The sequence below is a fragment of the Paramormyrops kingsleyae genome, chromosome 19, assembly GCF_048594095.1.
Source record: "Paramormyrops kingsleyae isolate MSU_618 chromosome 19, PKINGS_0.4, whole genome shotgun sequence".
Lineage (NCBI taxonomy): Eukaryota > Metazoa > Chordata > Actinopteri > Osteoglossiformes > Mormyridae > Paramormyrops > Paramormyrops kingsleyae.
Window position 1 is genome coordinate 7,801,868 of NC_132815.1, and position 12,374 is coordinate 7,814,241.

The 12,374-nt window shown below is 40.8% G+C and overlaps 1 protein-coding gene across 5 annotated transcripts in view; it reads left to right on the top strand.

Annotated features, from left to right (window-relative positions):
* adgrg6 (adhesion G protein-coupled receptor G6) overlaps positions 1–2,701 on the top strand; it is a 46,207-nt gene extending 43,506 nt beyond the window's left edge. For 4 of the 5 annotated variants that reach the window (XM_023840961.2, XM_072702595.1, XM_072702597.1 and 1 more), the window contains one exon: positions 1,080–2,701. In XM_023840961.2, the coding sequence (XP_023696729.1) occupies positions 1,080–1,258 (179 nt within the window). In that variant the 3' untranslated portion in view covers positions 1,259–2,701. The remainder of the gene's footprint in view (positions 1–1,079) is intronic. The other variant, XM_072702596.1, reaches the window with a different exon arrangement.
* The last annotated feature ends 9,673 nt before the right edge of the window (positions 2,702–12,374 follow it).

A 12,374-nucleotide genomic window follows, 5' to 3' on the forward strand; every position in this document is an offset into this window, starting at 1 on the left:
GTTTTTTTTTTTTTTGCAAAGCCATAAAAAACAGTTAAAGTACTTTTTACTATGTAGTATAAAGCAGGATTTTTCAACCTTTACAACCCCAAGGTTATTTAACTTGTTTGTGGCCTGTACATTTCACAAACCCATCAGTAAATTTTTTGGGGGTGGGGTGTTCCCCCTTGGTAAATTTTGCAGATCCGGGAGTGACCCCCTCGGTAATTATTGCTGACCAGGAAATTTTTTCTCAGGTTGGCATCTATTAGGGGTCAAGCTGCACTGGAGCCCCCCCACGGCCCCCCACTGGGTCAGTGACCAGTGTTTGAGAAACCCTAGTATAGAGAACATTGTCCTGTGCTCATGTGTTGTGGGACTACGGATTTTATTTCCTTTTGAATCATCAACATAACTAAATTAATCTCAGTTGGTCCATTTCGTACAAGCGTGTTTCAGATGTGGGGTAACATTTTGGGTGGGGTGCGTTCTGCATGCAAATGTCCGGTCCTGTGATTGCTAAAGTCAGAATGTTTTCCAGAAAAAATAACTGCTTCATTTTCTTATGAAAAGTGGGGAAGGGGATCTTTGTCTTAAAGCCTGTTTACTTTGGAAATAGTCCTCTTGTCAAGTCTTTCACAAGACTTCAGAAAAGTTGGACTCAAATCAATTCCATGCAAACTCAACCAGCCTTGTTATTGTACTAATGACTGAGTCAACATGTTTACAGTTCTGGGTAAATTCTATAACAAAAGAATAGTCCGTAAGAAGAGTATACCTACTGTACCCTTACTAGTATGCTTTCTGGTGCACTAGGACAAGGTTTACCAACCTAGTCCTCAAGGATCCCTAGACAGTCCACATATTTGCACCCTCCCAGCTCTCTGCCAGGAAAATTAAATTTTCCTCCTTCCAGCTCCCAGTAGGGAGCAAAAACGTGGACTGTCCCGGGATCCCCGAAGACCTGGTTGGGAATCACCACACTAGGACATGCCCGTAACCCAATAACGCTAGCAGAGACTTTGATAAAATGGCATTGATTCTAGCCGTCTAATACTCCAGCAGTGTTGGCATGCCTTTCTCTGTTCTCTCGTGGCCAGGTAAAGGCTTCTGTGGCCAGGGGAATGTAAAAGTGGGCCTGTCAGAAGCAGATACGTCCTCCATCCTCCCCGTGCATCAGGTCATCGACAAGGTGAAAGGGTACTGCTCAGCAAGGTCTGACAATTTCTACAAGAACATCATCATGTCAGACAGCTTCTATGACAGCACTAAGTTCTAGACGGACCTCACCTTGCCCTCCGTCACGCCTGAGGCCTGGTTCTCCCTGCTCATCGAGAAAACCAAGAAAACCTAAAATGAACGGCAGTATCTTCACCCACGTTACTGGTGAGACTGCGATGGAAAATGACGAATATTATGGGAAATGTACACTTGTGTAGAGACGAAGGGTTTGGCATTTTAATACTGTGATGTAAAGCTTTCTTCCTTATTCGATGGAACACATGTAGTGATTGTCTTTAATTATGAACCGAATTGGATCAAGCCCCTCCTTTTTCACCAATGCCACTGAGAAAGGGTGGGGCTGGACTAAATTTGTTCACCGACGTTAATGGCAAATCCATGATGCTCGAGTCGAATCAGGACATTGAACTGGTCACCTGTTTTATAAATATTTATGGCTTGTGCCTTTTCTAATTGCTTCCTGTGCCTGCAGTTTTTTTGCATGTACAGTAAGAGATGCCTTATTGTTTCCCGTGAGCGGCTCAGTTTCCTTTTGTATGTGGGACTGTTCTGTGCTGGATTCCGGAAGTCTCTGTGTTCTCCGCAGCCTTTAAAAGGAGAAGCTGGGTGACAAGAAATTTGGACTGACAGGTCTTCCTAAAAAAAAACCCACAAAGACTGATGGAAGATGTGGGATTTTTAACCACGTTACAGTTCCCATTCTGAAGGGGAGCAACCGCATTGTTTTGTTGCGTTATTAATGTTTTGTTTGTGAACTTTGTGACATTGCTGTAAATCCTTTGTAAACTGTTTTGAGGTCAATTTGGAATTATATTGTTCATGTTTGAGCTTTCGCCTGCAGATTCTCTACTACTGAGTAACGTATACAAGGTAAAATGGTGTTGGATATTTTGATGCTATTTATTCAACTTATAGATATCAGAAAAAAAAAACCAATAAAAATAGTATCAGTTTTTGCTTAGACTCACAGAGAAGCTATGCAGTACCACACCAAATAAAGAAACATTTTTTTCCTAGAAATAGGGCTTATTCATGCATTCCTTCAACGGCCAATGTTAATAGTGTATGTCAAATCTACACTTTATTTATGTTCTCCATAAATATTACTGTGTAATGCATCATAGCTTTTTTTTTTCTAAAATATTTTTATATTTATGTCCACAGTGGCTGAGTACAATCTGGTACATTGTCTTGTAAAAGGATAACATTAAAAATGAACAATATTGAAGTGTCAGTTAATCCAAACAGAGGGATTTGGACCAGTTATTTATCCCGTTACTGTCCCCCAATAAGCAGCAAATGTCACTGATGTGTTTGTGTACAGTCATGTGTAGAGAGATAAATGGGGTAATGTAATGTTCCTTTTTTATAATCATTGTGTCATAGCAGTTCATTGTTGGATTGTTGCGCTGATAAATGCTGTTCTATTTCCATACAAAATACGGTGGGCCAAATATCTCCTACTAAAATGTACAATGTATGCTTCTTTTAATGTGTCTCAATTTGTCATTTTGCATGTGTGCAGCAATGCGGAATACAGAAAGCACTTCTCTAGTGAAGAATGCAAGCTCAAAGGTGTTAATCAGCAGTGTCATCAAGAAGTGTATATATTTGCACAAATGATCAGACGTAGACAAGAGCCAAATGATGATCACAGCAGGGCAAAAACATGCTGGAGTCAAAGGTCACATGAGTCGTTTTTTAAGAGCAACCAAGTTTCACGAACATGCATGTATGTTATTTGAAATTCAGCAGGAGACAATTTATATGTGACAGATCGCCGTGGGTTTTCGGAACATGCCAGATCAATGATGGATGACGTTAAATGATCCAGCAGTCATATTATACAGTGCTTGAATATGCGGCTAATCCAGATTCCCAAATAAGTATACAGTACGTTTAGAAAATTCAAGGCCCGTCTTGAATAGAGTGGTAAATCCATACAAAACTCTAGAAAATGTGTGTCTGGTAACATTTTATAAATTCAATTGCAGGAGGTATGACAGATTTGCCACGCACACCCCTCTTTGAGTTTCTCCTTGTTCCTTCTTGCTTTCTCTTCTGATTCCCAGCCCAGTTGACAGCTTCACTCTCTGTGATTCTGACCAGAGCACCACAGTCCACGTTGCTCCAAAAGCTCTTCTTCACTGAACAGGACGACAGTGTGGTTGGGCGCTGTTGTCTTCTTCCCTCCCCTGCCAGGAATCACACGTCATTTGGTACAATCCCTACGCAGCTGTGCAAGGAGACGGCCGCCCTCTCCTGAGCCTGTGTGCGGCATTTCCTCGCCACCATAGTTCACGGGCAGGAATCCTGCTGCCGCCTCACATCGGGCTTTTGGAGCTGCGGCAAAGCCCTGTGCTGGCATTTCGGCTCAGTGACAGCAACCATCTCGAAGTCCCATCTGTTTCCTGTGTGGGGATGGCAGATTTTACACACACAGAAGAGAACTGCACGACCAATAACCTAAAAAACAGCTAAATACCTTTCTCATCTGAATATCCCCAAGTACTGCTGATTAACATTGGTTATAACATTGGCAATATAGTGTATATATGTATAGTAATCCCATTGGATTTAAATTTCCCAGAATGGCACATTACATTCTCTGTGTACCAATGAGTCAGAAGGTGCATGTATAGCAGGGGTGCCCAATCTTACCCGCAAAGGGCCGGTGTGTTTGCAGGTTTTTGGGATAACCTTTAGGTCAGCTGTTCAAACCCAGGTGTGAGAACTCTTCAGCCAATCAGTCCTCTAATTAGTAATCTAATTAGGGAGTTGCAGCGAAAACCCGCATACACAGCGGCCCTTTGCGGATAAGATTGGCCACCCCTGATGTATAGGAACCATATTGCATCATGTTTTGATTAGTCACAAAACTAAAAATAAGGAATATATATATATATATATATATATATATATATATATATATATTAGGGCTGTCAAAATTAACGGGTTAACGCAGATTAATCCATCATCATGATTAATCTGATTAAAATTTTAAACGCAATTAACCCATCTGCAGCGCAGAATGATTCAAAATCCCTGAAATGTCTCTGTCAACCCATTTCGGGCAATTTTGGTGCATTCCATTTGCCCTCAGAACTCGTATTCCAAGTCGGATTCCGAGTTTTGAAGCCAGAAGTGACGGCTGTCACGCTACGGGTTGCAGGCGAACGGGAAAGCAGGGAAAAGGAGCCGGGAAGTCGAAGAAACGGGGTTTTATTCGGAAAACAGGACCGGGGAAGCACGACAGCAAACATTAGCAAACATTATTGACAAGTCTGGGGAAGACTGACTCAGACGAGGACTAAATACACAAGACAAGCTAAGGGTAACGAGCAACAAGTGAGAACAATCAGGCAGAAACAGGAGGTAACGAGGTGGGCATGGCACACATTAGGATCGGACGGAGCTGGGCGTGACAACGACATGCACGCTCCCGTTTTTCAAAGATCCGAGAAAGATATGTTGGAACAGCACAGAGGATCCCGAGTTCAGAATCCAAGATGGCTGCGCCCTTTATCAACAGAAGGGAAAGTTGTAGTTTTATCCTGTTTAAGCACTACTTCTCATTTGTGGCTCATTAAAAGGGTCGCACACACTATACCGTCCAACTTATCTGTGGACGTGTTGCTACAGAGTTTTATACGTAAAGCACTGAGCGTAATGTGTTATCAACTGATATTGCTAACAATGGCAATTAACCAGGCTAGAATTGGATTTCATGATTAGTCGGATTGTCAGAATTACGGTAGTTCAGGCTAATTGTAAGTGAACTAAGATAAAGACCATTTAAATTGAGGTACCTTAAATCCGACAAGTTGTCCGGCTAAGCAAAAAATCTTGCTTTTTGATATGGGTCCATGGTATATTTCACTTCTGTGGCAGATGGAATGCATCCGACTCGTGTTCAGCATGTTCAATGAACATGTTAAGTGCATATATATTCCCTTTTTTCTTGAGTCTGTTTGCTCATGCAACATGAGACGCGATTAATATAGATTAAAAATGAATAATATTTAATCAAAATTAATCCACAGCAACCCTGTGATTAATCTGATTAAAAAATTTAATCGTTTGACAGCACTAATATATATATATATGCCTTACATGCCTGACATCTTACATGCCTTACATAACTGACATCTTACATGCCTTACATAACTGACATCTTACATGCCTGACATCTTACATGCCTTACATGCCTGACATTTTACATGCCTGACATCTTACATGCCTTACATAACTGACATCTTACATGCCTGACATCTTACATGCCTGACATGCCTGACATGCCTGACATCTTACATGCCTTACATGCCTTATGCCCAGATTGTTTATGGGATCCAGTTGCAAACTGTTAGGATTTAAAATTATTAAAGTTCAAACTTGATATTCTTGCCTTGGTATCTCTTAGGCTGCCAGGGAATTTAATGTGTTATAGTTTGATGCAATACACATCAAACTGATTATTCTAAATTTACAGTACTGTGCAAAAGTCTTAGGCAGTCAAAAGAAATGTTTAAAGCTATTTATTTGGATACTAAGTCCACTTTTGCTCAGAACAAAAAACACAATTTAGCATTAGGCAATAGTGGGCACAGCAATGCACTAACTTCAAAGTTTAATTTAATAATGCTAAACCAATAAACTACTAAAAACTTTTGTGGAAGCTAACCATAACTGCTAACCACTAAGTCTTGTTATATAAATTTAGCTTTGGTTCAATTTTCAGCTCTAAAACCATTACAAAACATACCTAGAATGTTAAAATATTAACACTGAAGTCCCATCGCTCTGTCTAGAGTGATTACCAGGGGATATTTAGGACTTACCAAATTGGGAGAGTCTGTGGAATAAATCTGCTTTGAAATATGCTTGCTGTGATATTCAGTTTACAAGATACAGTATAAATGTTTTTGTCTGAGCCCTATCTTGCATTTGGCCCATACTGACATTTCACCATCAAGGAAGCCCAGAACAAGGAAGGAGGGTCTCAGCAATTTTTTGGTCTATAGGTCTGTTAGTCACAACCTGGAAAATACAACCTGTATACACACACACACACACACCTTTTTCTGTAATTTGACATATATGTTCAAAGATTTTGGGAGGATTATTTTAAAACTTCACTAAATTGATTTCTATGGCTGAGTAATCTCCCTCTTTATAATTTATCTCCCACTTAGATAATTAGAGTAAATACTATATATTTATTTAGATATTTTCATGTCAATTATTTGTGCTGTTATTGAAAATGACACGCACTTATTCACTAGCTTCTATACTGCGAGACCTAAATCCTTAGTCTGCTTTACCCAGAGATTTTGAGGGGCTTAATTTCATGCTAAATGACTATTAATGCAAATTAATTTAGAGAACATAGATTCCTAACAGAGTGCTAATTGCTGAAATTTGTTTTTGTGGCTTTCATTTACCAAAGTGCTTCATTTTGTTCCCTTACCACCAAACAGGCTATTGATCTCACATAAGATTACTTACCTCGTCACTGTCAGCCTCCTGACTGAGGACAGGACAGGGACTTTCTGACGTTTTGTTTTTTCTTTAAAAATGCTGAAATGTTCTTCTGCGTCTTGATAACAAATAACAAATAGAATTCAATGTTTTGCTAAATATAGCCTGTGATAGTGGTGGTATCCACAGAGCTTTCGTTTAACAATATCAAATTAGATGTTGTGTAGAGTGATGACTAGCTAGCGAACCAGAAGGCTAAACGACCGGACTGAGGGATGGCTAACTGCAACAGATAGCGGCCAATTATCTTGCAAAGTGAAGCAAACTATGCCTATATTTCACTAATGCAATTGTGTATAATTAATTGCAATTCAGTTTCACAAGAATTTGGAAAAGAGATTGACGCTGATGCTCTGCTAAATACTTGACGCATCAAGTGATGAGTTGTGAGTGTGTTTGTACCTGCTGGAGGAAACCAATATCAAAGGGCTGTGTGTGTGTGTGTGTGTGGGTGTGTGTGTGTGTGTGTGTGTGTGTGTGTGTTTGTATATATATATATTTACACACTACCACTAAAGTTTGGAGTTACTAGGAAATGTCATTGTTTCCAAAAGAAAAGCATTTTTTTTGTCCATTAAAATTACATCAAGTTCATCAGAAATACAGTGTAGACGGTATTGTTGTAAATCACTATGGCTATTTGGCTATGTACATGGCTATTTGAAAAGGTAATATCTACGTACAGAGGTCAATTATCGGCAACAATTAGTCCTGTGTTTGTGTGTGTGTGTGTGCGTGTGTGTGTGTGGATTAGGTTTATATTATATTGTGGGGACCAAATGTTCCCACATGAGTTGGGGTTAAGGTCATCATGTTGTGATAAGAGTTGTTCCCATAGAAATGAATGGAGAGTCCCCGCAAAGATATAATAATATTAGTGCTGTCAAATGATTAAAATTTTTAATCAGATTAATCACAGGGTTCCTGTGGATTAATTTTGATTAATCATGATTAAATATCATTCATTTTTAATCTATATTAATCACATTTAATTCTGCATGAGCAAACAGACTCAAGAAAAAAGGGAATATATATGCACTTAACATGTTTATTGAACATCTTGAACATGAGTCAGATGTATTCCATCTGCCACAGAAGTGCAATACCATGGACCCTTATCAAAAAGCAAGTTTTTTTGCTTAGCCGGACAACTTGTCGGATTTAAGGTACCTCAGTTTAAATGGTCTTTATCTTCATTCGCTTACAATTAGCACAAACTACCATAAATCCGACAAATAATCCAACTAATCATGAAATCCAATTCTAGCCTGGTTAATTGCCATTGTTAGCAATATCAGTTGATAACACATTACGTGTGGTGCTTTACATATAAAACTCCGTAGCAACACATCCACAGATAAGTTGGACGGTATAGCGTGTGCGACCGATTTAATGAGCCACAAATGAGAAGTAGTGCTTAAACAGTATAAAACTACAACTTTCCCTTAGAACATAAGAACATAAGAACATAAGAAATTTACAAACGAGAGGAGGCCATTCGGCCCATGAAGCTCGTTTGGGGAGAACTTAGCTAATAGCTCAGAGTTGTTAAAATCTTATCTAGCTCTGATTTAAAGGAACCCATGGTTTTAGCTTCCACTACAATAGCAGGAAGACTATTCCATACTCTGACTACACGCTGTGTAAAGAAGTGCTTCCTCAAATTTGTTTTAAAATGTTCTCCCGCTAATTTCCACTTATGGCCACGAGTTCTAGTATTTAGACTAATATTGAAATAGTCATTTGGCTGAACAGCATCCAGACCCGTTAGAATCTTATAGACCTGAATCATATCCCCCCTTAGTCTCCTTTGCTCAAGGCTGAACAGATTCAGTTCTGCTAACCTCTCCTCATAAGACATTCCTCTAAGACCAGGAATCATTCTCGTAGCTCTTCGTTGCACCTTTTCTAAGGCAGCAATGTCCTTCTTGAGGTATGGTGACCAAACCTGCACACAGTATTCTAGGTGGGGTCTTACCAAGGAATTATATAAGTGTAACATCACCTCCCTTGACTTAAACTCCACACATCTAGAGATATAACCCAACATTCTGTTCGCCTTTTTTATTGCTTCCCCACATTGGCGAGAGTGGGACATGGAAGCATCAACATACATACCGAGATCTTTCTCGTAATCAGCTACCTTTATTTCAGTGGAACCCATAAAATATCTGTACTGTATATTTCTGCTCCCTGCATGGATTACCTTACATTTATCTGTGTTAAATTTCATCTGCCAAGTATCAGCCCATTCGCTAATTAAATCCAGATCCCGTTGAAGCCTCTCTGCTGCTAGATTAGTATCTGCTACCCCGCCCACCTTAGTGTCGTCTGCAAATTTAACCAGTTTACTGTATGTATTCGTGTCAATATCATTAATGTAAATTAGGAACAATAGTGGTCCTTCTGTTGATAAAGGGCGCAGCCATCTTGGATTCTGAACTCGGGATCCTCTGTGCTGCTCCGAGATATTTCTCGGATGTCCGAGAAACGGGAGCGCATGTCGTCACTTCCGGCTTCAAAACTCCGGAATCTGACTCGGAATACAAGTTCCGAGGGGAAATGGAACGCACTAAAATTTTCAGTGATTTTGAATCATTCTGCGCTGCAGATGGGTTAATTGCATTAAAAATTTTAATCAGATTAATCATGGTGATGGATTAATCCACGATAACCCGTTAATTTTGACAGCCCTAAATTATATATACACTCACCTAAAGCAAGGTTTCTCAACCCAGTCCTCGGGGACCACCAGACGGTCCACGTTTTTGCTCTCTCCCAATTGGCAGGGAATTGGGAGAGAGCAAAAACATGGACCGTCTGGTAGTCCCCGAGGACCGGGTTGAGAAACCCTGACCTAAAGGATTATTAGGAACACCATACTATTACGGTGTTTGACCCCCTTTCGCCTTCAGAACTGCCTTAATTCTACGTGGCATTGATTCAACAAGGTGCTGAAAGCATTCTTTAGAAATGTTGGCCCATATTGATAGGATAGCATCTTGCAGTTGATGGAGATTTGTGGGATGCACATCCAGGGCACGAAGCTCCCGTTTCACCACATCCCAAAGATGCTCTATTGGGTTGAGATCTGGTGACTGTTGGGGCCATTGTAGTACAGTGAACGCATTGTCATGTTCAAGAAACCAATTTGAAATGATTCGAGCTTTGTGACATGGTGCATTATCCTGCTGGAAGTAGCCATCAGAGGATGGGTACATGGTGGTCATAAAGGGATGGACATGGTCAGAAACAATGCTCAGGTAGGCCGTGGCATTTAAACGATGCCCAATTGGCACTAAGGGGCCTAAAGTGTGCCAAGAAAACATCCCCCACACCATTACACCACCACCACCAGCCTGTACAGTGGTAACAAGGCATGATGGATCCATGTTCTCATTCTCTTTACGCCAAATTCTGACTCTGCCATTTGAATGTCTCAACAGAAATCGAGACTCATCAGACCAGGCAACATTTTTCAGTCTTCAACTGTCCAATTTTGGTGAGCTCGTGCAAATTGTAGCCTCTTTTTCCTATTTGTAGTGGAGATGAGTGGTACCTGGTGGGGTCTTCTGCTGTTGTAGCCCATCCGCCTCAAGGTTGTGCGTGTTGTGGCTTCACAAATGCTTTGCTGCATACCTCAGTTGTAACGAGTGGTTATTTCAGTCAAAGTTGCTCTTCTATCAGCTTGAATCAGTCGGCCCATTCTCCTCTGACCTCTAGCATCAACAAGGCATTTTCGCCCACAGGACTGCCGCATACTGGATGTTTTTCCCTTTGCACACCATTCTTTGTAAACCCTAGAAATGGTTGTGTGTGAAAATCCCAGTAACTGAGCAGATTGTGAAATACTCAGACCGGCCCGTCTGGCACCAACAACCATGCCACGCTCAAAATTGCTTAAATCACCTTTCTTTCCCATTCTGACATTCAGTTTGGAGTTCAGGAGATTATCTTGACCAGGACCACACCCCTAAATGCATTGAAGCAACTGCCATGTGATTGGTTGATTAGATAATTGCATTAATGAGAAATTGAACAGGTGTTCCTAAAAATCCTTTAGGTGAGTGTACACACCTGTGTGTGTGTGTGTGTGTGTGTGTGTGTGTGTGTGTGTGCGCGCGGGTTTACCTATCCTTATGGGGACATAACGTCCCCATAACGTGATAAATATCCGTTTTTTTCCCTTATGGGGACCGGTTTCCTGGAGTTTTTAAGCAGAGTAAAGTGACCCATATTGGCTGCAGGTTTTCCTGAATTTGAACTACAAGCAGTCAAGCAGAGGTCAGCATACATTCTGAATCTCCCTCCCAAGAAGAAGAAAAAATGCCCCATGCATCCTTTTAGATATAAATACCACAACTACAGTATAACCACCCCCCCAGCCACCCCCGCTGGAGGTATATTCACCTTTTCCTTTGTTTGCGGTTCGCAGGATTGTGCCCGAACTCTGAATACCCCATGTCCGCCTCAGGTCTCTATGCTTTTTCTTTGCCTTTTGTTCCCTCCACAGGCACCAAAAACAAGCAGAACATTTTATTATTTCCAGATTTGCGTCGAGCCACAAAAGTAGGCATTCCCAGAGGGGAGATCAACACTTTTTGATTCTGATAACATCTGTGTCTCACACGTGTCTGTGGCACTGGAGCAAAGCAGCTCTCTCAGCATCAGTGAGTGTTGTAAAGTTTTGCTGAGTTGGCATCTGTACTTTTTTTAGACCATATTTGTGACATAACTAGAGAGCAGGCTTTACGACTTTGTTATTGTCAGAGAATCTATAAGACACACATTCATTTAGTGAAATTACATTCTTTACTATTGCATTATTCTTATGTTGTGCTTTTATGTGTTGAGTATTAATATAAATTAACGGAATTCACAGTTGTCGCCAAATCACTTTATAAACTGTAATTCTATGCCAAAAGAACAGCCAGTGGTTTGCGAATGTGACTTATTATTCACTTATGTGAAGACTGTTTATAAATCTTTTTTTATTGCACTATACTAGGACCCAAAAGGTTTTGACCAGGGTGATGTGGGAGCCCAGATCTGGGTTATTTTCCCTCACCAACCAAAAAGCAGGGGTGGGGCGTTTATCCCGTCTTCTGTTGGTAAATGAAAGCACCGCAAAATGCCTTCCAGAGGTTTACTGCAGATCCCTTCCTGTGAGGTAAACGTTCCCCAGGACGCATAAACATCCACACTGGAGACAGTCTCACAGAAGTTAAGGTGAAATTAGGGGGCTTTGTGGTGGTTATAAATACCCAGATACAGTGGAGGCAGCTGACGCAGCTCTGCAGGCTCTTTTGTCTCCTTCAGGGCTCTCTGTCGCATGCCGAGTAGCTAGTTTTTTCACAGCCGTTCTTATATTCCCATTCATCTTAACCATAATCGCCCTCTCGTTTGATGCCACAGTGCTGTGCCGTGTCGCCTCCCACTCACAGTAACATGAGGGAGCCCTCGACAATTATCCGGAATCCATTCCCACAGTTTTTTTTACTGGGTTTGGGGGAGACGGTGTTTTCCCGAAAAAAAAAAAAAGAAAAGAAAAAAACAGATTTCGCACACATGCAGGAAGCCGTAAGCAGAAAATCAACAAAGCATCTACATCCGAA